This window comes from Stegodyphus dumicola, chromosome 7 (assembly GCF_044657685.1).
Source record: "Stegodyphus dumicola isolate Sdum_Otavi_A_Nest chromosome 7, ASM4465768v1".
In the NCBI taxonomy this organism is placed as follows: domain Eukaryota; kingdom Metazoa; phylum Arthropoda; class Arachnida; order Araneae; family Eresidae; genus Stegodyphus; species Stegodyphus dumicola.
This window is the reverse complement of record NC_140774.1, coordinates 179718120-179744152: the sequence shown is the minus strand read 5'-3', so window position 1 is coordinate 179744152 and position 26033 is coordinate 179718120. Positions and strand designations below refer to the sequence as shown.

At 33.6% G+C, this 26033-nt stretch overlaps 1 protein-coding gene across 5 annotated transcripts in view; it reads right to left on the bottom strand.

Moving 5' to 3' along the window:
- Positions 1-26033, bottom strand: part of LOC118187711 (protein madd-4-like) — a 557221-nt gene that overhangs the window by 244020 nt on the left and 287168 nt on the right. For all 5 annotated transcript variants that reach the window (XR_015042253.1, XR_015042254.1, XM_085821131.1 and 2 more), the window contains exon 3: positions 23613-23795. Coding sequence is in view for 3 of the 5 variants with exons in the window: in XM_085821131.1 (XP_085677257.1) it covers positions 23613-23795 (183 nt within the window). In the remaining 2 variants the exon portion in view is untranslated. The remainder of the gene's footprint in view (positions 1-23612; positions 23796-26033) is intronic.

The window sequence follows — 26033 nt, the reverse complement described above, 5'->3', positions numbered from 1 at the left end:
AATAAACATTTTTATTTGTAAATGTTTTTTCATTCCACTGGAGGTAAAAAAAGATAAAAAGGTTTTTTCTCCCTCTTCATTCATAGAGTCGTACAGTGTTAAAATTCCTGATCAATATCCTGTGTTTGTTTTAGCCTCTAGAACTGCAAAACGCATTAACATTAAAATTCTAAATGCGGGTTATTTCGAAGCTTTGAAAATTTTATCAAATGCAAAAATTACATAAATGCTCAGAAAGAGATACAGTTGACAGTTGAGAGCAGAATCTGGACACCCGTGCGGCTTACTTAGACTAAGTTCCGCAACTATCCGGGGCAACACTTCAAGGGCCCTATAAGGGCATACATTGATCCTGTATACATGCTTACATAGTTCAAAATATATGCTTATAGTTACATAGTGTAAATTAGGGCCTCCAAAATTAACGTTTATTTTCTGTTTGAGGCATTACCTAGAATAATATAATTAATAATTAATCAGCCAAGATATTAAATAAAAATTCTGAAAACGCTAATTTTCGTACTCACTTTTCCGAGTGGCAATAGTCTGGAGATAAAAATGCTTTATTTCGAAAAGTGTTGCCGTTGCTCGCTTATAAAATCGTTGAATTTATTAATAAAAAATTTGTAAGTTTGCAAATATGAATAGCATTTTCAAACATTAAACCTTATACGTTTTGTTCGAAATTGTGTCTGACCGCTTGAATTATCGCAAACTGTGTTCCCGATGGGTTCCAAAAATGCTCACTGATGTTCACAAAACAAAGCGACTTGGTAGTGCCCTGAAATTTCTCATACGGTACAGTTATGAGGGGGAGAAAACTTTTTAAAGCAAATTGTGACATGTGATGAAACTTGGATGTGTCATTTCACACCGGAATCGAAACAACAATTGATGGAGTGGAGACACACTAATTCTCCTAAAAAACAGAAGTTCAAAGTGACAATGTCATCACAAAAAATCATGCGCACTCTCTTCTGGGATAGGAAAGGCGTTTTGCTTACTGAATTTCTTCCCAGAGGTGAAACCATTAATGCGGCACGATATTGTGAGACTTTAACAAAACTAAGACGTGCCATTCAAAACAAACGAAGAGGAATGCTCAGTAAAGGAATTGTGTTGCTCCATGACAATGCTCGGCCCCATACTGCTGGTGTCACTCAATCGTTAATTCGACAGTTTCATTGGGAGCAGTTCGATCACCCGCCATACTGCCCGGACTTGGCGCCGTCCGACTATCACTTGTTCCTCGCTTTGGATCTGACGATGACACGAAAAATGCTGTGGAGTCGTGGTTATCGAAACTGGCGGGAAGTTTCTTTGACGATGGTACACAAAAACTGGTCACCCGCTATGACAAGTGTTTGATCATTTGCGGAAACTATGTTGAAAAATAGTTTAAGACATGTATTTTCATGTAAAAATAAAATTGGATTCGAAAAAATTGTTTTACTATTTTTTTTTCAAAACGGTACTTAGTTTCCGAATACGCCTCGTATTATATATTGTTATAAAAGGTCATATTCTGACGTTGAAGAAAGCACGGTATCGCATGTGACGTCACTACGATAATTGACAAGATATACTATTGCCAAATTAACATTTTTATTGGTATTGAGAAAAAGTTGTTATATTACATTTTAATCATGACGTCATAGATATACGTATTAACATAAAATGTCTTCAAGCGTCTTTGTTTCCTGGTTTGACAACAAAAACATTATTTAAGAATTGTTTGTAGCTGGGAAAGAATGAACTGATTTCATTCATATTCATATTTTTTTATACATTTTCTTTTTACGTGTACATAGAACTTGAAATTTTGCTTTCACCGAAGCCCGCTCAGGTGGCGGGCTTGCTAGCTAGAATAATAATAATAATAATAATAATATAATCCTAGATCATTATTTTAAGTAAGATAATTTTATGCTAGCTGAGAATTTTTGTTACCAGCTAGATTTACTAGATTGCTAAGCTAGTTTAGGTGCTTGATAATTTAACTCTTTATTTGTCCATTATATACAGTCCATTATATTTGTCCATTATAATAATTCAAAGTGGCTGCATAATGAATGACGGGAAGTTAAACGGATGTTTAGTTTATAAATACGGAACAAATAGTAATAAAAAGAAATTTGTATTATGATGAATACAAAGAGAACATTTTGAATATTTTTCGTCTCATCTCTAGCAACGATATTAGAATGATAATATTTCAAATATCGATTTTTCAAATATATAATTTATAGTTTATATTCACATGGATATAAACGGATTCTACATCCTGCCTATTTATGTATGTTCTATGAATAATGTAACTACTTTCGGATAAATTATATTTCAGCAAAATAAAATCTGAAAACATCCTTATGCTGGATTGCTAAAGCACCAGAAGAAAGAAAAGAACCTAAAAGCACCCTTGGCTGGTGTTGCCATTACCGTAAATATAAGCTCCCATGCGCATCTCCCGCGTAGCCGATTGTCAGAATATTGCCGTTTGGAAACTATTACGTCTTTGATTCTTCTTTCACACTTAATCAATACGTTATTAACAAACTTATATATTTAAATGCAGTCTGTTTCCATTGCGCGGAAGGTAAGCTCTTTAGTTTACCTTCTTTGCGCCTCTTCTGCGTAGTTTAGTTCTCAGAATGCTATCAATTTCTAAAGTGTACAATTTTTATTTCATTTTTCTAATTTAATTAACCAGTGTGTTATAAAATAATACACTGGGTAATTTAAAAACTACAAATGCTGTTCTTAATAATTTAAATTTTTATTTCATTATATTTAATAACATATGCAATTACAGTAAATTAAATTATATTTTAATTTATAACATAGCAAACTGATAATTTTATTAACGTTTGAAAATTTGTTGTTATTGATAAAACATGTTTTGTCATATTTTATGCGACCAGTGTAGATTTTTGCGACGCTTTTAATTTTTTTAATCTTTTGAAAATTAGGGCAACTTTCTTGCTTTATTTCCTTCTGCTTACCTTATTCATTATTGAATAAGGTATTAAACGAATAGGGTTAGAGTTTTCCCCAACATTCTAAACAAAGTCCTCTAATTTTTGTTTTCAAAGTTCCGTTTATTCCTTCACTTAGCATGTTTTCATGTATTAAACAATTCGACATGGGAGGTAATTATAAATGATAATACTTCCCATTTTAAATAAATGTTACTCAGTTAAAGCACTTTTATTTTTGTCAAGTAAACTATTTTTGACCCAAATAATATTTATAATTCGTCAATATTGTTTAAATGTATTAAAATATAAAATAAGACAGCCATTGCACTAAGAAACTTGAGATATATAATCATCTATCAGGATATCTCAGTAAAATGCAGCCATTTAGAACATCAGTCTACTTTGCGAGATAATACTTTATAAGATTTGTTAAAGATAGTACCAGATTTTAACAAAACCATTATATTCTTCTTTTTCGTAGCAATCTGAATGCAAGCGAAATCAACATTTTAAGGAAACTGCAAAGAAAAACCTGTACTTGCTATGAATTAATAATCCCAGTCGTTACATGGTACCTCTGGGCATTCTGTTTTCGAAACGTATTTTTAACTTTTGAGCTAAGAATGCAGTTAAATAACGCAAGTGTCACACCTAATAATTCTTAGTTTACGAAGCTGTATATTAATATCTGTAAATAAAATGTATAAATTTGTGTGTTAAGGTGATTTATTGTTTTAAATCGGTTAAAAGAACTTTTGTTTTAAAGAAATTCAGAATCATTGTTACAATTCTCTTTAGATTCTTTGATCTAGCTTCATAATTGAAACACAATAAGGGAGAAAAGAATAAATACTCTAAAGGCAAGCATGTCCAACCCAAAAGACTTTATATAACGCTTTGGGGTAACATTTTATTCGGATGAGCTTCACTGTATACATCTCAGCCGCTAAATTTATATATATATGTTACCGTGAAAGACCGAAATTGGAGAATGTCGACTTTCACCGGAGAATGTCAACATTCACCAAATACATTGGTGAAAGATCGAGTATTGCATTACATTCTTGTACATTCGAATCCTCACCGGTGTACACCGGTGTGCAAAAATTAAGGACGAAGTCGAAAAATTAGCATATCAGCTGAACGAAGAGGCAGAGCGGACAGAAATACCAATCAGGAGATTAAGTAAGGTGATGTACGGTAGCACATGCGCAGATATGCAGGTCGACGTAATGCGGGAGTGTCTGAGTAGTATAAAGCATGTTGTCGGTGTAAGATCAGTATTTCTCGCAAAGAGATTGCACGTCGTATAGCAGTTAAAATCACACCGAGTTGCTGCCTCAGCGAGAAATGGCGAATAATCAATCTGTTAGACGACATCAGGATGCTTTTACCCGAGGTCGAATCATTGGGAAGTTGGAGGAAGGCCGCAGTGTGACAAGTGTGGCTGCAGAGTTCGGAATTGCTCACAGCATCGTTTCACGACTTTAGAGACAATTTCAAACTACAGGAACAGCTATCCGGGGGTTTAGTAGTGGTCGTCCACGAGGAACCACACCCGCAGATGACCGGTATATTGCCTTACAGGCCAGAAGAAACAGGCGGCAGACAGCGGGAGAAATCGCTAGACACACGACACAGGCGACTGGACGACCGATATCGCGTTTTACCGTGGCCAGAAGACTGCACGGTGGTGGTCTGTTTGCACGACGCCCTGTACGGTGTGTACCTCTAACGCCTGCCCATCGGAGAAGGCGTTCTCTGTAGTGCCGGGAACACCGGAATTGGAGAGACAATGAATGGGGACGAGTACACTTTACAGATGAGAGCAGATTCTGTCTGAGTAGCGATTCTCATCGCATACTCATCTGGAGAGAGCGAGGAAGTCGCAATCATCCCTCGAACATCATTGAAAGGGACAGGTATGGAGGTGGCGGTTTTCTCGTTTGGGGAGGCATCAAGCTTGGTAGTCGTACAGACCTTCACATCTTCGACGCAGGTTCAGTCAACGGGACCCGTTAATGTAACGAGATTCTTCTTCCATATGTGCGTCTTTTTAGAGGCGCTATGGGTCCACCGCAGTTCCTTTTCATGGACGACAATGCACCATGTCATCGCACAGTAGCTGCTGAACAGCTCTTAGAGAGTGAGGATATTGAACGTGTGGATTGGCCGGCACGATCGCCGGATCTCAATCCCATCGAGCATGTATGGGATTTTCTAGGCAGACGCTTGGCAGCTCGTACCTTACCACCAGTAACGATTCCGGAGCTTCGATTGGCGCTGCAAGACGAATGGGCAGCAATGCCCATATCTCCTGTTAAAGACCGGATGTTTCTTGCTGGACACCCATCACAGGGATGTTTCGGCCTTCAGTCGCATTGCGCTCCATGCTACTTTTTTAATAAAGCTTCTTTTTATCCCTTTGATTTCTCTTTTAGTAAGTGTTGCTTACATTACTCATGTCCTTATGTATTGGGGATCTTACGGTATTAAAGGTGTTGATTTGGAAAGCTTTTGAACAAAGTTATATTGAAAAAACCGTCTCGTTCTTAATTTTTGCACACCAGTGTATGTCGACAGTCACAGATATGCTCTGGTGTAGGTCGAAAAGAGAGGAGTATATGTACACGCTGTCATTGCAAAAGGAAGTGCTCCACAAATAAATGCAGTTATAAAAGCAAGAGACTCTTGTGCAATTCAAAGTGTCATTATAGTTTAAGTTGTTGCAATAAATACGATTTGAATCACATAATTTAGTAAGTTTTTAACTTTTATTATTTTCCTTTCTCATTTTGAATGTACTGTGTGTTTTAAGTTCTTAAATTCTTATTTTAAGTATGAAGTGCGTTTGTTCGCGACTGAGTTACGGAGAAGAAAATATAATATTGTTATATGTTCAACATTCACCATTAGTACATGGTGAATGTCGACATTGACCGGTGTAAGTCAGAAATAAGAGTATTTGGAAAATATTTCGGACATACACCAAGCGACTATGTGAATGTTGACATTCACCGGTGAATGTCGACATTCTCCAGATTTCGGTATTTCACCGTAACACATGTATGTAATAATAAATATGTACTAATAGCGAATTTAGTAGAACCATTCACTAAATGTCATATCCAGAGTAGCGGGGATGGTGATATCAGATAGTTTGACTCTGTGATGCAGTTGATAACTGTTAAATCTTTTGAAGACTTACAAAATCACTTGACAATATGAACATCTCTTTATTTATCTGTTGATTCTTATCAACATATCTTGTTGCATAGCACATCTCATTACACCACGCAACGCAATGGGAGCAACCTGCTGTCCACAATTCTGAACTACGTAGTAGTTCTTTATAAACAACTGCAAATACACTGGAGCTACTAAGAAGGGTTATGCAAGCGATAGCAGAAGAGAAAATATATGTTAGTAGTTGGAATATTTATACTCCGAAATGCTTTGTTTGAGTTATAAATGCATATTGTAGAAAACCTCACAGCATTGCGGATTTGTGTAGGGAAAGAGTGACGTAAAATGGTGCAGGCCACGTGCTTGAAAAGGGGCTGTTCTTCAATGGAAAATTACAGATTTAAAGGTGTACAGTCAAATCTTATTACATATTTTATGGTTTTGAAGCTACAACTTTGCAAACTTTTACTCTTTCCTGCATGCTTTAAATTTTATGTTATTACTTTTTTACTTGTTGGGATTGCTTGTATTTTACATGTTTTGTTTTTGGAGTCAATCTGTTCAAAAAAAATTTTAAAGATTTTTAAGCTTTATTAAACTTGGTTTTGATGATATAAATTTACAATTTTTTGCACTACTTACAACAGCCGCAGGGGATGAACAGATAGATTGCTTTGATAACTTTTCTGATTACGTTAAATGTTAAACGAGTATAGTTTTCAGTTTGGTCTATGTTAGTTCAGAAACAGGCTGATGTAGAAACAGATTCTTTCATTGCACCAACACCTTGATGACGATACAACGAAAGATGTAAAACACCTTTTTTTTTTTTTTTTTTTCCTTGTTAGGTTTTAACTTTTTTTTTTTTTTTTTTCACTTTTCATACAATTTACACCACTGTGCTTCTTTTTTTTTCTAATTTAAGCTTTTGCATATGGTTTGTTCCGAATGGAATATATGAGATAGATTTTAAACGTATTAATTTAATTTATTTATATATATTGGCTGTTTGAGTTTTAGTTCCATTTACATCATCAGAATTATGTAAGAGTCATATGACATGGATTAATCTCGAAATGACGCAGTGCAAATAAAGGTTACTCTTTCTAGAATAGAGAAGGATAATTAATTTAACACTGCTAATTTAATCTTTTACATATTCTTTATTTCCCATATATATATATGCATGTAAAATATAAAATCTAGCTTTTAAACAATAAATTAATAGCCCTTTAACACCTGTCTTCATTCTAAAATAACAGAGCAATAATTTTATAACTAAACGAAAAAAATCCGTTATTTAATTTGTAACAATGAAGCCTGAATTTAACAACTGTACATTAAACTGGCATGTGATCTAAAATGAAATTCGTGTAAAAGCTTAATTACGTCGCAACTCCCTCTTCTTCTCTTCGCTCGTCTCTTCTGCTACTTTTCTCTGTGTCGCTAGCCACACAAAGTTTACTTTTCTAAATTCATCCATTGTTTAAAATGTGAGCTGTAGAAACTTGGGAGGTACATAGTGCGCCCACAGTGATATGCGCATTATCCAAAAATAAAATTATGTGTGAAATTTACCGTTATGTGTGTTCTTCGAGTGTCATCTTGCTAACTACGCAGCAAAGTCTTCAAGTTTACATCTAATGGAGCAGTTTTATTACATATATATATATAATTCATAAAATAACAATAGAACAGTTAAATAATTATAAAAATGATAATCAATAAAACAGTCGAATAACATTATAGTTACTATAATCAGTGCATTTTTTCATATAGTTATTCAAATCGATTTTAGTAGTTGTATTTGCGCAACGTGATTGATGTTCAGGTTTTCATCAGTTAAGAAAGCCCGTGATTTACGTTTCCTAAATTTCATTTTCGAAAAGAAAGAAAAAAGAGATTTGCAGCAAGGAGTTACAATATTTCGCGCTGCACTTCACAAATTTCATATTCTGTCCCCGGACGCAAAATTTTACAAGGCGAGCCTCCGGTTAGAAGTCCATTTGCTCTAAAGGACACGCTTCGTCAGCGGTACTTAAAACTATGTAAGCTAATTTTGTTCAATCGGGAATGAAAAGTGGTTAAACTCGTAGTTATTTTGATAATGCGACAACCGAATATCATAAACTGTATCATAAAATTTAAAAATTAAACAATATTCTCTATTAAAATTTTAAACTTATTTCTGTGAAAGATGACCTTAATCAAATGCTTTGATGCTCAAAAATTTAGTAATATATTTTGTTAGCTTAATTAATCCTTCAACATATCATTAATTTCTAATATAGTATGCAATTTGTTTTTCAAATTTATGTTAACGGATCTTGAATTATCATTATTCCTATTATTTATACTATTCGTTACATCGATTTTAAGGCGAACTGATTTTTAATAAACGATTTTAAACCAGGATTACCTGGATTGTTGAATATTGTTGCGTTCTACGGGTTCGTGGATTTGGAGTGATTGATGACAACACTTGATGAAGAATCAAAACACAATTTATTAGCCAGTATTACTTAGGACAGTTCCCAAAACACCTTTACAGTCGTCAAAAAGGCTACGATATACACGCTGAAACAATCAGCAGCACAACCTTCAGGGTATAACGGTGAGGACAGCTTCACGGCACATCTCCCGATTCGGTCGATCACTCTTGAGCTGATCTCTGAACTCAAGACTCTACTACTGAACTCAGCACATTCTACTTACTACTCAAGATACACTCAATATACACTGCTACTCAGCGTACGGGCAGGGTATATAAATAGCTTTTGACCTGCCTTCGAGAACATTCACAGGAAGACTGGTAAGATTTCGTTCTAGAATGCTGTTTCTCCGGCTATGGTATATCGCCAATTTTACATGAAATGGTCGATTTGTCGCCAAATCTGGACACCCCGCTCCGCTCCCTTGCCAATTTCTGGCAAACCTAAACCCGCTTTGCGGGGAAGCTATCTTACCGTAGCTGAGCATTTCGTAACAATATTTTATGCAGCGCGGTATGGTATATCAAATACATTGCTAAATAAATACATTACAGAAATATAAATTCAATAGTTAAGGAATTTTTTATGCTAATTTCTTTATGTTTTCCAGTCGAAAGTAATTGGTTTTTTGAAACAAAAATATTTAATCAAAGGACAAAAGATTTTTCGAAAATATTTACTGCAAGAAAAATAGTTTTACCACTGAGTTAAAAAAACTGTATTTTATAAAAGCCTGCATGGGAAAAAAACTCATATATAATTTTAAATGATGAAAATTTTCATGAAGTGCATTGTTAATTTATTAATATTTTAATGCTGTCAAACCAACAGAGTATTGCAATCTACCCTGAGCGTCATTCTATAACAAGACAGTCTTAGATTGAAATAACCTTTATATTTCTCTGAGATTATACGCTTTCGGAAAGAAAAGGAATAGTTCCAGGCGGACGTTGAACCAAAGATGTTATGATAAATGTAACCCTCATAACACACTAACAATTATCTCATATCCTCGAAAGGAATACTCGTAGTGGAAACACTGGAATGATTTGGAGCGGCTTTCATTAGATGAACGTGAGAAATGAGTGGGTTTCCTAATATATATATGCTTAAGATACACTACGCTAGCGGAAGCAGGAATGAGGTCCTGCGCTCTTACGTTCACCGTTTTGCCAGTGCAACTGGAGATTCATTTCTCAGACGAAGCGATAATGATAGTCCTCATCCAGCTGGCTATTAGAGTACTATGACTATAGAACGGCATTCAAATCTCTTGTCTTAATCCATCAAATATGTGTGGAATTCTCTAGGGAAGCGACTAGTTGCTCTCATGAAATACATCCTAGTATCAGATTACTTTGAAAATGAGCTGAGATTTCATTAATTAATCAAAGTTAATCATTTTGATATTTGTATTCAATAAACGCCTACTAATTTAGTATTTTCTGAGGATCTGACATGACACAGCTATTACAGCACGACAATTATTTCTGCTATGTCATGGCATTACAGTTTTTATTATACTTCATTCAAATTAATTAGATAATTTTCGAGCTATTGCATTATCCTCGTTGTACTTTAATTTACGAAACTCAGTGCATAGTATGACAATATCTGCGATATAAATTTCAAAACGTTTACTAACGTTTGTTTCGGAACCTCTAGAGTGTATGGAATATTTCAAATTCGCCCCCTCCAACCGCCATTACACAAAGCGGTTTTGTATTCTTGGGGAAGAGTCAGAGGAATGCGTAGAAGCTTCCAGATTTTAGCTCAGAGAAAATGCTTGTCATAGCATAAATCTTTGCAAAACGAAAGACATAATTCCACTGCTTATTTACAGTAGATCGATCATTATTCCTTACACACACAGACATATATGTAAGATAAAAAAAGATGTAAATCAAAATTATAATTTAAACTAGTGGATAATCCCGTAATTCTCCCTCTAAATTCTAAAAATCATAATAACTTTACTGGACTGAGTCATTTATACAACATATTTATTTATTCTGTGGCTAGGAATTGATTTAGTTTTAAAAATAAAATTTATTCCTTTTAACAATTTCCCAACAGTCTCATCAAAACACTAAAAATTTTTTACATGTTTTAAAGAAAGAGATGATTCATTTAATCTGCAAAGATTAATTAAATGGCTAATTTTATTATTGAATTTCGAATACAAATTAAGCGAAATTAGAAACTGATTTTGTAAAATAATTTAATTATGAATACTTCAATTTGGGGCTATTGGATGTTTAAAAATGATCGAAAGATTTTTAATATCTTAAAAATAAAAGCAAAATTTTCTGTTATAATATTTTGTATTAATAGTTCTTTGCACAGTTTTAATATACTTACAAATTATTATATAAATTGAAATTTAGATTTAAAAACAAAATAAATTGTATAAATATTCTCAACATTTCTGATTTTTCCATAGTAACCATAAGAGGAGAAGGATTTGAGACTATATGTGTAAAATACGTAGGTTTTAGATCATCACAACACTTTCACTGGAATGTAGGGAGGTTTACTGGGTATACACTTGAATATGACGTTAAGCAGTTGAGAGTATGTATTTAAGAGGTTAAAGAGTATTGTAACTAGTATTTCAAATCCTGATAACATCCGATACGCTGTCGGTGGGACCTAGATAGGATGTCCTAAAAGATATACTGGGATGTGACATTAAACACTCGGGAGGATGAGTTTAGGAGGAAACTGGGATATTAAGGGATGTCCTGAGGATGTAGTAAGTAGGACTTTAATTCTAATAACATCCCACACGCTGTCGATGGGACGTCTTGAGGATATACCGGGATGTGATATTAAACACTCGGGAGGAGGTGTTTAGGAGGTTCGGGGAATATTCCGGGATGTCTTGATATACTGGGATGTGATATTAAACACTTGGGAGGAGGTGTTTAGGAGGTTCGGGGAATATTCCGGGATGTCTTTAGGATGTGCGCATATCCAGCGACCAACATCCTCAGGATATGCCAAGGATGTTTTTGGGCTATGTGGGTAAATTTTCGTGAAGTACATACGACTCTCAAATATCACATGATAGCACATGCAAAGTGCAATATTATTTCCTGAATAACATTGCTTATAAAATGTCTTCAGTGACAGCGTGCTTCGCAGATCACTTAGGACTAAATATAACAGATCTCAGACCGTAAAATCCTTGACGTTATTCATTCAAAACTATACCTTTGTTACGATGGCTTTATCCGTAATTGAATAATATAAATATATTACATTATGATAAATACAGGGTGCATCAGTACAGCGGTGACAAATGTTCAGGAGAGAGAGAGTACACCTAGACGATGGGAAATCACGCAGGAATGCACGGTCGGAAACGCTTTCCTGGCGCGGTAGTGACGACGCAGAGTCAAGAAAGAATGGACACGAACGGGGTGAGAAAGCATGTTTATTATTCGATGTACAAAAACACAAAGAAAAAACAACATAAAGACAAAAAACATCATTAGAAGGCTTTCGAAATTGCGACTCGGACCGTGATGCATCATCCATTCGTAGAAGGTGAGTGCATGTGATAGTTACATTACGTTCCGGTAAGTTTGCAATAAGTTATCACTCAAAGGAAATTTTTACGAGCACTTCCATGAACCATAACCATGCGTAAACTAAAGAAACCATTGTAAAGCTTTTTTGTTTTAAAATTTAATACTATTAACATTATCCCCTTTATAGGCATTTTTGTTCTAATTTCAGCATACTTATCACCTCAGCATACATGAAAATAGATATTTTTCTCAACCTGAATAAACAAATGAAAATTGCAGATTTCTTTGGTGGTGTTTCATGAAGCATTTTATAAGTCCTTTTCATAAAGACGAAACAATAGTTAAAAGAATAAAGTTATTTCTTTTATCTTGGATCTCGGCAAAATATAAAACGGCCTTTTAATGCTTTAAAGGTTTGTTAAAGTATTAACTCTTTGTCTAATATTTATTAATGTAAAAGAGATCAAGAGTTTTCATTGAAATATTTCGGTGGTGTAAATGCAAATTATAATTCAAAGCTTTTACACGAGTTTGCATCTGCTTGCACTGTTTCATTGTAAAAATTGTGCACAATTTAAGTTTACTTTGATAAAATGGTCCTTTCTCTTTGGCACTGCTAAAATTATTTCTTTGAGTTAAAATAGTTATCTCTTCATTAATTTCAGTTGTTGCAGCATCATTCTAACAATTATTTACATTTACAAGCATGAAATAAATTGAAAGAAAAAGTTTTCAAATCTTTAGAGTGAAAGAAAAAGAGTGTAAATGAAAAAGGGTAATTACACTCAGGTCGCATTTGAATATTTGCTGTTAAGAAATACGATGCATTTATAAGGATTCAGAACACATTCGAGTCATTCTGACTAATAACGCATGCAAAGCATTTGCACTCATGAGGTTTTAAACCCGGCTTATGATCTTGGGTAGTTCACTGAAGATATTAAATTACACTACACCATGTCTCACGATGACATAGCGGATTGTCTGAACGTCTCTCAAAGCACTCATTATAGATGACCACCATTCCAGCAAAAATGATCACTGTGAGATTACAGAAAAAAAAAATCTGATGTGTACACCACATGACTTCCTTGTACGGAATATTAAATTATACGCATTTTTCTTGCATTTCATTTAAACTTATTAGATTGAATTAAACCTACTTCGTCGACAGCGCATAAACCACAATAGAATAAATGCATTCTTTTAAAATTCAACTTTGTTTACCATAGCGACACTCTGGCTTAATAGTATTATATTTCGTTCCTATTATAACTCAGAATGTACAAAATTTATATCATTTAAAAAATTATCTAATCGTTGCCACATGTTCTACTCAAATACTATAACAAAGCTAGAACGATGTATAAAAGAAATTAAGCAAACAAAACAAAAAAAAGAAACAGTTTTTCACAAACGATTATTTCTCATTCAATTAATTCAGTTTTCACTTCGCGACAAGGCAAAAATACATAAACTCAAAATATCTGTATTAAAAATTACGAAGTAAATCTTAAACACTTCTTTCATCGAAAGGATTAAGAATGATTTAATTCGCAATAACACATGAAGGCGTTATTTTTGTGTTGCGAAGCTTAGTCTCTCTGGATTGGCAACAAATCTACAATTCTGCTGTTTCATATGTAAACAAATATGTCCGCCATGTTATTTAAAACTTAACCGCACTTAAACAGCTTTTAAATTGTTGATAATTGTGCAAATATTGCTTCCAGAATTACGAAAGGCATATAAACATTAACCGGAAGATAAAAACAACATAATTCAATCATTTTTAAAGCAAAAAAGTACAATTTACAAACTTATAAGAGTAAAGAAACTGAGATCACATAGCCGGGTAACAGAGTGGATATATATATAAATATATTTATATACGTTTGGTGCGGCCGATTGCAACCAAAATACGAGGTGCACATCTACATGTTATAGCAGTCCTATATACAAAATTTCAACGTTCTGAGGCTACTCGTTTTTGAGTTATGCGAGATACGTACGTACGTACTTATTCTGTCTTTACGTCCAGATATCACGCAAAAACATAGTTAAATTGCATTCGATAGCGGTCAAAATGGATATTTTCGTTGAAATATGCTGCCTGAAACTTTTCGCGATTACAATACTTCCTTTTTACTTCGTACAAGGAAGTAAAAAACGATGATGTCACAGCTTATGTTTTAGAAACATTTGTTCAAATAAAAATACAGCAGCATATTAGTCTTCTCGGCTATTCGAGGTGGAAAATTATCATAAAACACATCAGAAGGAATTTTACTTTCGCACGTATCCGTTTTTATTTAGAATATACAACGTTTCCTCCTTCATAGAACCCGTCATTTACCTCATATATCTAATCATATGATGGATATCGATGGACTTATTAATGTCAAATACCATACAGACAAGATGCTGGAAGAAGAGTACATTTTACGTGTTTGCTAAACAGAAACCTTTTTTCAGAACACTGCATAAAGGACGAGGGGGGGGGAATCTAAAATTAAACACAAATAATCGCAAGCTATTGAAACTGATGAATGAACAAAGAAAACTGCAAATCTTTTTTGGGAATTGGGGGTATAAATATGTGTACTGAACTTCGGATTATCGTACTTACTTAATGAACGACTACGCAAAAATAAACGAGAGAAATGGGGATAATCCAAAAATAAGCCTGTACAATGTAGAAAAATATAATTCATGAAAGGTTTCAATAGAACGACGTAAAATATGTTATTTGAAAAAGAGGTTAAGCAAAATAATAATATAAAAAATTCTGAAGGGTTTCAGATTTTAATGGTCGCTCAAAAGGCTGTGGTAAAGTTTTTATACACTCTCGCTGAGCTCGCAATCTATTTAGTCTCCTGTTGCACTCACTCCTGGTAACCTATTTGTTTTGCTTTTTTAGCTTCATTATTAAGCATAATTTTCTTCACACTTACCCCATATACAACTCAACAGCAAAATTACAACATTTTTGTTTAATTTAACAAGATTTAGAATTCCCGATGCAGTGTTAAGTGCTGGCATACGCTTTTACACTTTTTCCACTCTTTTCTCAGTTCATCATATCAATGTTCAGTTTTTTTAGTAAGACAGCTTAGCAATTTTTTTTTACTGTTAACGTTTTTTGTTTAACTTTATTCATTAAATATCACGATTTTCTCACTTATGCCACATAAAATTCCATTCAACAACAATTCATTCAAGTCACTAGATATTTAAAAACAGAAAAACCTTTAGAATTTTCGATAGACAGTCTCGCGAGCTGAAAATAAAAATGCTTTATTCCGGACAGTGTTGCCATTTCTCGCTTTCAAATCGTTCAGTTTGTTAATCAAAAATTCGTTAAAATTTTTACAAAATATGAAATAAGTAACAAACCAAATTCGAAATTCCAAAGTCGGGATTCCAGGTGCACAATTTGGGTAGAGCACTATATAATTCAAAATTTCATAGCTCTAAGTACTATCTTTTTTTTTTTTTTTTTTTTTTTTTTTTTTTTTTTTCACATTGCGAAAACATGCATACAATTATGCACATCATTCCTTGCTTAATTTGTTTAATATAATACAGGGTGATAATACAATATTTGGTGGCAACAATTTGAAATGTGATACATCGTTTACAGTGATTGAAAGCGAAATCTTGTTTTGAGACTAATAGGCCACTTGGGGCGACGCCTCTTTTGGGCTAATAAAATTTACTTATTTTTCAGTTTTGCTTCTGAAAAAATGCTTCGTATTCTTTTCTGTGCGTGCTGATATCTTTCGAACTATAATATAGCAATGACTGCTCAAAGATATTGTAGAGTTCCTCACTTCGGAATTCTAAGTTAATGTTGGAAGTGAAGAATCTAAGAACTGATAAGCGAATAATCGCTTGAGTTCGGTGACAAGAATCAACAAAATAGAAGGGTAACTAACCCTTTATTATTCCAATAAGATTTAACAAAACTCCGCCTGGGAGTGTACAAGCAAAGCCCGCACTTGAACGTAAAAGACTAAGAATTAAACTAAAACTAAGATTAACTAAGGAAGTATAGCCGAAGCTATCAAGGTTCAATTTGAGTTGGCCCCTTAACTTATTTGACTACGAAGTTTAGCAAGGGCCTGAGTACGGCCGAGCGAAATAACAGCTTTGAGAGAGTGGCCAAAACGGCAGACCGCGTAAATCAGAAACTCTGATTCTCTCTGACTCTGTAAGTAACTTCGTGGTTTAAATACCGCTCCTCCTCATTAAATATTCAGCAAGATTCCAAAAGTACGTTCTGGCCGGAAGTAGTAAGTTGAAGTTAAGAATTTGACAGGAAAGGAACTTTAACTTAAAATTTAACTGTTAATAAAATTAACATAATCCTTACACTATGATGACAATAAACTGGACATCAGGCAATTTAGCCATACATAAAAATTGTTTGTGTACACATTTTAGTGCTCTGTGGTAGCTCAATTACCTTCTTTTACATAATTTTCCATTTTCAATCTAGCTTCTCTACTGCCCACGCTTTCGTTCCACTATCAAAAATATCTTTATCTTATAAAATCCTATAACCATATCCCTAAAACCCCATTTCCATTTTCTAAATTCGATGTATCATAAATGTTTCCAATACAGCCTAGTTCTATCTTTTCACATGCAGAATCGTTCTTCCTGCAGTTCTCAAAGTTTACACACAAGAAACTTAACATGAACATAGTTAAACAGCTTTTTTGCAATGATATTCAGTGTACTAAAATTCTAAATTTTTTAACTTTAGGAAGTTCCATACTTTTTTCAGGTACTAGTTTCAGAAAACATGCTCGGTATAAGTTATTTCAGACGTTTTTTATATGACCAGAATAACGTAATCAACGAATAATAAAAAAATGGATAATCTGAATACTGATAATTAGAAGTTATGGCCGTAATGGAATTTAAATTTCTTTACTTATAATGACTGGTGCATTGCGCACTGTTTATGATAAAATTAAATATTACATGTAGTTACTTTCAATCAAATATCTTATGAATTCTTAGATTAAATTTTGGAGCCATTTTTGCAAATCCTGATAGTGTAGACCTTTGAATTTCTATAAGAATCATATATGAATCATAACTTACTAAATATTTCGCATTTTATAAAAGTTGTGCCATGAAGCTAAATCTTAGAAGTAATTACTGAAATAGCAAACCAAATGTCATCAAAGGCTTAAATCTTCCATCTGTGGCAAATCTTCCATCTGTGGCAATGTTTTATAAATTGGAAATTTATTTGTAGCAGTAGAAGAACTTTGCAGAAAATATAAAATTTGAAAAAATACATAGGTGTGAGACATTTTTACGAAACAAAAATCAGGAATATTTTGATTTAACAGCGAGTTATAGAAACGAAATATCTTCTTAAATAGCAGTGCATAGGAATATTTTGATTTAACAGCGAGTTATAGAAACGAAATATCTTCTTAAATAGCTGTGCATAGGAATATTTTGATTTAACAGCGAGTTATAGAAACGAAATATCTTCTTAAATAGCAGTGCATAGGAATATTTTGATTTAACAGCGAGTTATAGAAACGAAATATCTTCTTAAATAGCAGTGCATAAAATAACAAACATATTTTATTTTAATTTTCTTCTAATGGAAGTTATTAATTATAGGCTTTTTAATAAAATAATGTGCAGAAAAATCTAAAACGATTTACAGTATAAAAAACAACATGAAATAGTAGAAGGCAAAGCTCTATTTGCTTCATATAACTGAGTATATTTTTATATCGATCCGACTTACGATGTCATTGTCGTATGCAATGCAAAACGATTCCCGGACGCTCTTTGAGATTTTCTGCATCTGATTAACTTATGAAAGTAACTTCTCTGCTCCTCTCTTCTGTCATCAGCCCTCCAGCACAGTTAAACGAAACGATTCTTAGTTTATGCACAACAAGCCAAACATGCTACTCTTGAATGTAGTACCATCACAGCCGTATTGTGTAATTTAACATTTCAACCATACATGGTCTACTGTGATGTGAAAAGAACAAAGCCTCAGAACTCCCTTTTGTAAGGAATTAACGTATTTCCTTGTGCGTTCTCTCATGGTGTAAATGTTTAACACATTCAGCTAGCAAATGAAAAATTTGTGGTTTGAATTCCAAATCAGGCAGAGTTGATTTTCCATGTTTTTAGCTCCAAAAATGCCTTACACGTGAATGACACGTGTCTCTGGGACCCGATACACGTTTATTCATCACTATATTTGGTCGATTAGATTTTGTACCTCTTCCAAATCGCCTTTTAACTGATAACTGTAACTTTTTAACTTTATACCCAATTGCCTTTTTAGGAGAGAGCAAAAGGCGTTATCGCATTCCCTCGTGCATGATCTTAGGGTGTAAAGAGATTACCACGGTCAATTAATAGCTGAAAGATTTGCGATTCAAATCCTGAAACGCCGCAATTGACTTTACGAAGAGGTTGAAAGTTCCTGAATCATTACTTTCTCACGACTAGAAAGTACAATATTTGAGTATTCTTATGATAATTGGCAAATAATAATAATTTTTATAAACGGTTTCACAAAGACTACATGTACACAAATGTACACATAACTGTCGTTGGTAACGTGAAATTGAAATCAGTAATACGCTTTATATAAAACTCTACATCTCTCGTTCACAATAATTCGCAACCTGTTAGAAAGTTTAAATACATAGAGAAAAATTGACAAAATAAAAAAATAATAAATAACTGCAAGTAAATAAAATGATGTTTTAAACTATCAGGCTCTCGAACAGACACAAAAAATACATTTTAAATAATTTTTTTGCGAATGAGTTTAAAAAAGAAAATACAAAGTATGACTTCACTCAATTCTAGTCTACAGGAAATTAACTCCTCTACCCAGTTATACTATTAGTTTACAATCAAACATTATTACCTGCTCTTTCTCTTCTTTAAAAGTACTTAAGGGGGTTCATACACCTTAAACCCCTTATAATCTTCGAATATGTGACTGTTGCAAGAATTGAGATAACTTATTTATTTAAAAACCAATTACTTCCAACTTTTTACAGCTGACTACATAATATAGCTGCTTCGGAAACTAGTAACCAGAAAGTTTGTGTTGCCACAAATACTTTTGTAATTTAATTCGCTTTGTGACAAAATTTTTGTCATGTTTCTACCCTGCGCGCACGATATATTAAAAATGGCTAATGGTACATACTTGAAATTTAATGGAATTCTTTATATGGGCACTATTTTCTAACTGAATCAAAAGTCTGATGAATATTTTATTATTAAAAAATTTTATGGACGAAAGCAATACAGATTTTTTTAATAAAATACATTTTATAAACTCAACCCCAAATAAAATAAAAATTTAACATGAAATTCTTAAAATTTTTGGTTGCCGGTAGTTTATAAAAGCTATATATTAAATATGGAATTAATTTATGCAACATAATGTTTTAAAGTGTGGGAAACATGACGAAAACGTTTGTCACGAAGCGGATTATATTGTAAAAATATTTGTGGCAACACAAACTTTCTGATTACTATTTCAGAAAGCAGTTATATTATGTAGTCAGCTGTAAAAAGTTGGAAGTAATTGCTTTTAAAATCACTAAGTTATCTCAATTCTTGCAACAGTCACATATTCGAAGATCTTATGGGCTTTAAGGTGTATGAGTCCCCTTAAATCAGACGACTTAAAATTTAATAGCGCTGTGAATATCTTTTCGTTCAGTTTAATAAATTAAATATTATCTACTCTCCGTTTCCTGAAAATCAGATCTTCAACAGAGTAAGAGAATTTCTGCATTTTAATTTATATGCGGTCCCCTAATGCGACACCCCTTCGTCCGGCCAACCAGAAACCCTGGCAGCAGTAACATAGCACGAACCGCCAGGATTTCAAACTTTTCAAGTGCCTTGCATTCGAGTCCATCTTCAAGCACCTAATGATGACGTGATACAAGCCTGCGTATATATATAAGCTGTTCGTTCAAAGACATATATCCATACACACTTCCACAGTTAGACTCTTATAGCTTTCACAAGAGACTCCAGCTGAAATACCTTGCCAGAGAATTCCCTGGAGGGGAGGGAGAGAACTGCTACAGAAGTCGGAAATTTTCGTTCGGTAACGAAGAGGGAGAAACATTCTCGATTGTTTTGCCGTCGCGTAAAAGGGGTTTTTGAAGAGGTTTTACGGGGGGTTTGGTTTGAATTGGATAACGAGGTTTCAATTGGTTCCAACTCCGCCGTAATGAGGACCAGGATTGGTTGAGCAGTAATTGGGTTAATCTCTATTGAAAAGATGGTGAGGGGTGTAGAATAATGTTTCGTAGCTATGTGTGCATTCTATTCAAACCTTTTTTTCCTCTTTACGAATTAGGTTTACTTTGACAAAGTCAAAAACCCTCGGGTCTCTGGCTTTTGATGAGTACGAATCCTTTCAGTGTTGTCTGCTGTAGTGCATCTTCTAAACGAAATTCAAGTTAAGTGATTTTCTGAAAGCAAACATTTGATAGTCAACGGTTATTCATAGCAATCACACGTCAATACATTTCATTAAGCGATGCTAGAATAGATGAATATTTCCAGGAAGGTGTGTTTTGTTTCACGAATAAAATATAAAGAGGAAAGTTATGCTCTGATTTGCTAATATAACAGCGTTTTGGATCAATAAAATAACTAAGCGCTGAAACATTTATTCAGTCTAAGAGAGAAAGACTCTTAATGATTTTATTTGTCTGTTATTTGAAGTGCGCTTTGAAGACTCTCTACTTCTTAAAGATTAAAAGCCAATATAGTTCTGCTGAATGTCAACGTCCAGAAAACAAAAGGGGACTAATCATTCATGATAAAAAAACTGCATACGTACAGCCAAGTGTATGTCATAAACGCTGATATAACTTCCTTGAATGTTTCAGAAAAAAAAATGAATATAAGTTAAAAGAAAATACGAGAACTGTCTGACATACTTATATTTATAACGAACTACTGCGTTTCCCACGCGTGTTATTATGGTGTGAGTGTTTAGCATTTTGCAACCGGAGAATCTGTTGTTCGACCCCCAGTATCAGTACAGTTGATTTCACACATTTCTTGTCTTCAGAAAACCTAATGATGGGAAAATTTGAGGAAGCAGTTAAAATGTGCAGCATATCCCAACTATACATTCACTTTTCAGAAATGCCACTACTATAGTAATGTTTATCAAAATCAAATCAATCTATTCACAGAAATTAGAGAACGAGATATTTCCTAAACACATTTCATTGTATACAGTATGACAGTTAATATAATTCTAAGAAATGACTAATCAGTTCTTTAAATCAGTTATTTGATTAGACTAAAGAATAACTAACTAATCAGAATGAATAAAAGTTAATTTAGTTTATTTATCAGTCGGAAACATACAGATCAATGAATGTCAAAGTTGCGAAAAATCTTCACTCTTTCAGAAACCTGTTTGGATGTTTATTTTTTTATCATTGATTTAATTATTTAAGAACTTTAAATAACTGAAATTCTTTCACTTTAGTTTCCGCAACTATTAAACACTACTGAGCATTCATTATCGCACAAATAACATATACTTTTAAGCTGGTAGATTTTCAGCGTAGTGTAATTTATCCAGTGGTCATGATTAGGATAATGAAATGATTCTTGAAATCGTTCTCCAAATCATTATTCATTTATGCCAGCTTTATTTTTATTTCCTGCCAGCACAGGTGCTAAATATTAAGAAACCAATGTTCAAGCGTTCAAGTGTCCAAGGCAACTAATTTGTCTTTCTGATTTTTTTTTGCAGCTGGGTGATTATTTCCATACTGATAAACGAATGTATTCAGATAAGCTTATTTTTTTTAATTTTAAATTTAGTAATTCTTAAAAGATCAGTATTAAATTAAAATTCCGCAAAACGAAACAGAAATGCATTAAGTTACTGAATATGATGTTGGCATACAGACAAACAAAGTTTATAGGCCCCCTTGAAGCAAAATCTGTTTTCTGTATTTTAAAATATTCATTTACAACATTTTCGAAAATTAAGTGAGAAATAAATTTCTCCCTGTGTTTTTCTTTTCCATTAATTATCTTCTAATCTTCATACTTAATACGTAATTTTATTGCTGTAATGGTAATTATATTTGACGTATCGAATTTCTACCTTTCTATTTTTCATCAACAAACTTAAAAATCCTTGAAGATGGTAAATCAATCTACTAAGCAAATTTATAACTGCCCTCATCAATCTTTAAGATGATCATGTCTACAAAAGATGAAAACTTTCTGGAACCATGGGCTGTTGTCTTAGATAGTATATATGCCATATTGTTTTGATAAAAACATCCTGATAGATATGAGGCTTCAGATTTCATTATTCGTTTATTCAAGAATAAGCTACACACGTGTATTCATTTAAATCTCGAAATAACAAGTTAAAATGCTAATTTTCATTTAAGCATTCCTCATAGCCTGTTCTAACTAGCAGCATGCCCGGCAGCCATCACAATACACTAATAGGTCAACCCGAATTCAAATTCAAGCAAAATGCTGTCTGCATGGGAGGTTTTGTAGTTTTTCCTTTATGAATAAAATGAGCCAGTTTGACATCAGATTCTTCCACGAAGTTATCTCTCCCTTTAAGCATTTAACTCTAGAAATCTTTACAATAATCTAAAAATAAATAAATCCAATTGCAATGACAATATTTAAAAACCATTAATGTCTTCAGTAAACTTCTGATGAAAAACAGAATACTGAATATTTTCCAGTATACCGTCCGTCCGATTTGCATGCCCAAGCAGTACTAAATTAATTTTATTAGAATTTCAGTGAATGGCTAATGTTATATTCTCATTCGGCATTTACGAATGAACATTTCTGAAATTAAGATGCTACTAATAAGAACCCATGCTTACAAATGCTCATCGTTTTTTAATAAAAATTCCAGTAACTGCTTTTGTTACATTTTTATTATTTATTATTTACACTTTTATTAGTGACACTGATGACATCCATACTTGCAAAAATTAAAGAGAAAGCGTAAAGTAAAAATATAATTTTAATGTCACCAAAGGAAAATCGATTAATCCTCTCTGACGATTGCTTTCCCACAACCAATTAGGCAACACAGGAATTCTAAAGGACTAGATAAAGAATATTACGATCCCAAAAAATTCCAGAAAGAAAATGGGTAGCAGAAAAAGATGCTTTTTACGACACGGGACCCTCCTGGAACTGACAGACTCCTAGATCTATGACGAAATGAACCGCGACAGTTTACGTCCATAACCCTTGCAGGGTGGTGTTGAATCTGCCGAAACCAAGAATAAAACTGCGATTTCACTCATTTACATACTCATATAAACATATATATATGTACCAGCTGAATGGCAAATGATCTACTGTACCTGCATGTTACATATCCTATATTTTGCAGATTCTCCTTCACATCCAGTCTCACGTTCGCACTTCCTAAGCTGGTATGTAACACCTCCATTGCAACTCATAGAACAACGACTCCACGCGCTCCACATAGACCAACCATCGTTATTTGTCTTTGATGCCGTTTCATGGCTGTCCACGCCTCCTTCCTATGGAAGAGAAACATAGATAATTTCAGAGTCGCTAAATGAAAATAATAAAAACCTTTAAGAAATGAAAATGAAATTGAAACAGTCGTACCCTGCAGAATAAAATCCATGAGCACTAAAAATGATTATAATTAAGTTTATAACAAAAATTTACTTTAGTGACGAAGTTGAATGTATTCTAACTGACAGGTACTTACTTGCAAGGAGAATACAAGTTCTGTATCACTAGCCGTTAGGTATAGTCCTCACAGGCTATTTATGTAGACCTTCAGCCCTTCAAACATTACTTTTGAAGTGGATAGTTCATAGTACATTTTAATAACAGTAGTGCATGCATTTTATTTCCGTTGTCACGCACATAAATTGATGCATCAAACAAGTCCACTAAACAAGTCCACGCGCTTTGTCCACTAAAGCCGAAAATTAAAGAAGAATATAAAGATGAAGATAAAATATTTTTATCTGAAGAAATCTTTAACTATCACGTTAACCAAAAGGAACGGCCGAATGGTGTCTTGGAAAAACTGTTACTATGGCTGTTGTTACCGTTTCTATTTCTTTTTAACAAATTCGAGAGGCAAGGGAAAAAATGTCCGCAGAACACCTTTCTAAATGTTATTAACAAATTATTAACAAACTTACTGGTACTATTGCATACGACTTTGATAAGAAAGGTACCGGTGAAAGAAAGGTGCTCATTTTTTATCTTGGAGGAGGTCAGAATGGATACAAATGTAAGTCATTCTGACCGTCAAAGACGAAATCTATTAGAGCAACCTCAAGTGCCAGTGACACTCGTGTTAGCGGAAGTCTTAGTGTCACTGGCACTCGTCTTAGCGGTGCCAGTGACTTCGATAATCGAATGGCTAACTGCTTCAGAATTCAAGATTAAACACACACACACACACAAAAAAAAAAAAAAAAAAAAAAAAAAAAAAAAAACTACTATCAAACGTCTTTTGAAAAGGCTGAGAACTGCCTGTGAAAAGACAAAGAGAATCTTGTCATCACGTACCGAAGCAAGAACGTGGATGTTTACTCAAACATTATAAAACCCGTTTTGAAAACTGAATGCTGTTTTTTTTTAGCAAAACATTGGAATCTGTTGAAAAAGCTTTACGTGGTGCAAAATTAGATAAAGCTGAAGTGCACTATATTATCCTTGTAGATGAACCTACTCATATTCTTCAAATTAAGAAGATGCTGAAAGATTTCTTTAATGGTAAAGAACTTTACAAATCATCAATTCAGTTGAAATTGTTGTGTCTGGTACTAAGTCGAAAGATTTCTTTAATGGTAAAGAACTTTACAAATCATCAATCCATTTGAAATTGTTGTGTCTGGTACTAAGTCTAAACTGCCATTTTGAATGGTGATAAATCTGAAAATAAAAGTGCAAAATTTGTTGCTGTTGGATGTAACCCTCATAGTCTTAAGGAATTGAAAGCTACCTGTGCTGTTATTTGAAATGCAAATAAAGGAACATCTCTTCTGAACCTGAAGCACAACACGCTGTACTTTCGTATGTCGTTTTCTGCACTGTTATTTTTATGTATTCATCATCACAATAAATGTTTGTACTGTTATTGTATGTAAAATTGCCATTATTCTACATATTTATTACAAGCAATTGCTATTTTTAGAAAGAGAAAATAACAAGCTTATTATAAAGAGTTACGAAACTATCGAATAGATGAATTTAATATTAAAAATCCCTCGTAATCGGCAATATCAAAATAAATACACTTCTGTCTAGAATTCAATCTTAATTTTTAAGCTTATGAAATAAAATAAAGTATGTAATGAAGTAATAATGTGAAGACTTCAATGTTGAAAGCTGTGTTATGTTTCTGCCGTTCAACATATCAAGCCTTATCCAAGAAGTTAATCAAAGAATTAGCCAGAATATAAACACGAACTAGCAAATCATTTTTATGCGTCCATGGGTGAACTTTAAAAGTAATGTCAACGTTTGTCGGAAACAATTCACCTTGATAGACGCCATTTGTATCTTTTCTGGAAAGGTATAATGAATATTTCTTAACGTGTAGGTGAAAGGTGCTAATCTATCAGCATGTTCGCAGATGACGAATCGAGTGACAAATTCTCCTCGTTTCAAAACACGTTCATAGATCGCGACATTCTGGATTTATTTACATATTTGGATAAGATTAAGTGTTAGCGAAGAGGAGATGCAGTTGGGCGAACGTGGATAATTCTGATCCCGTAGAATTTTAT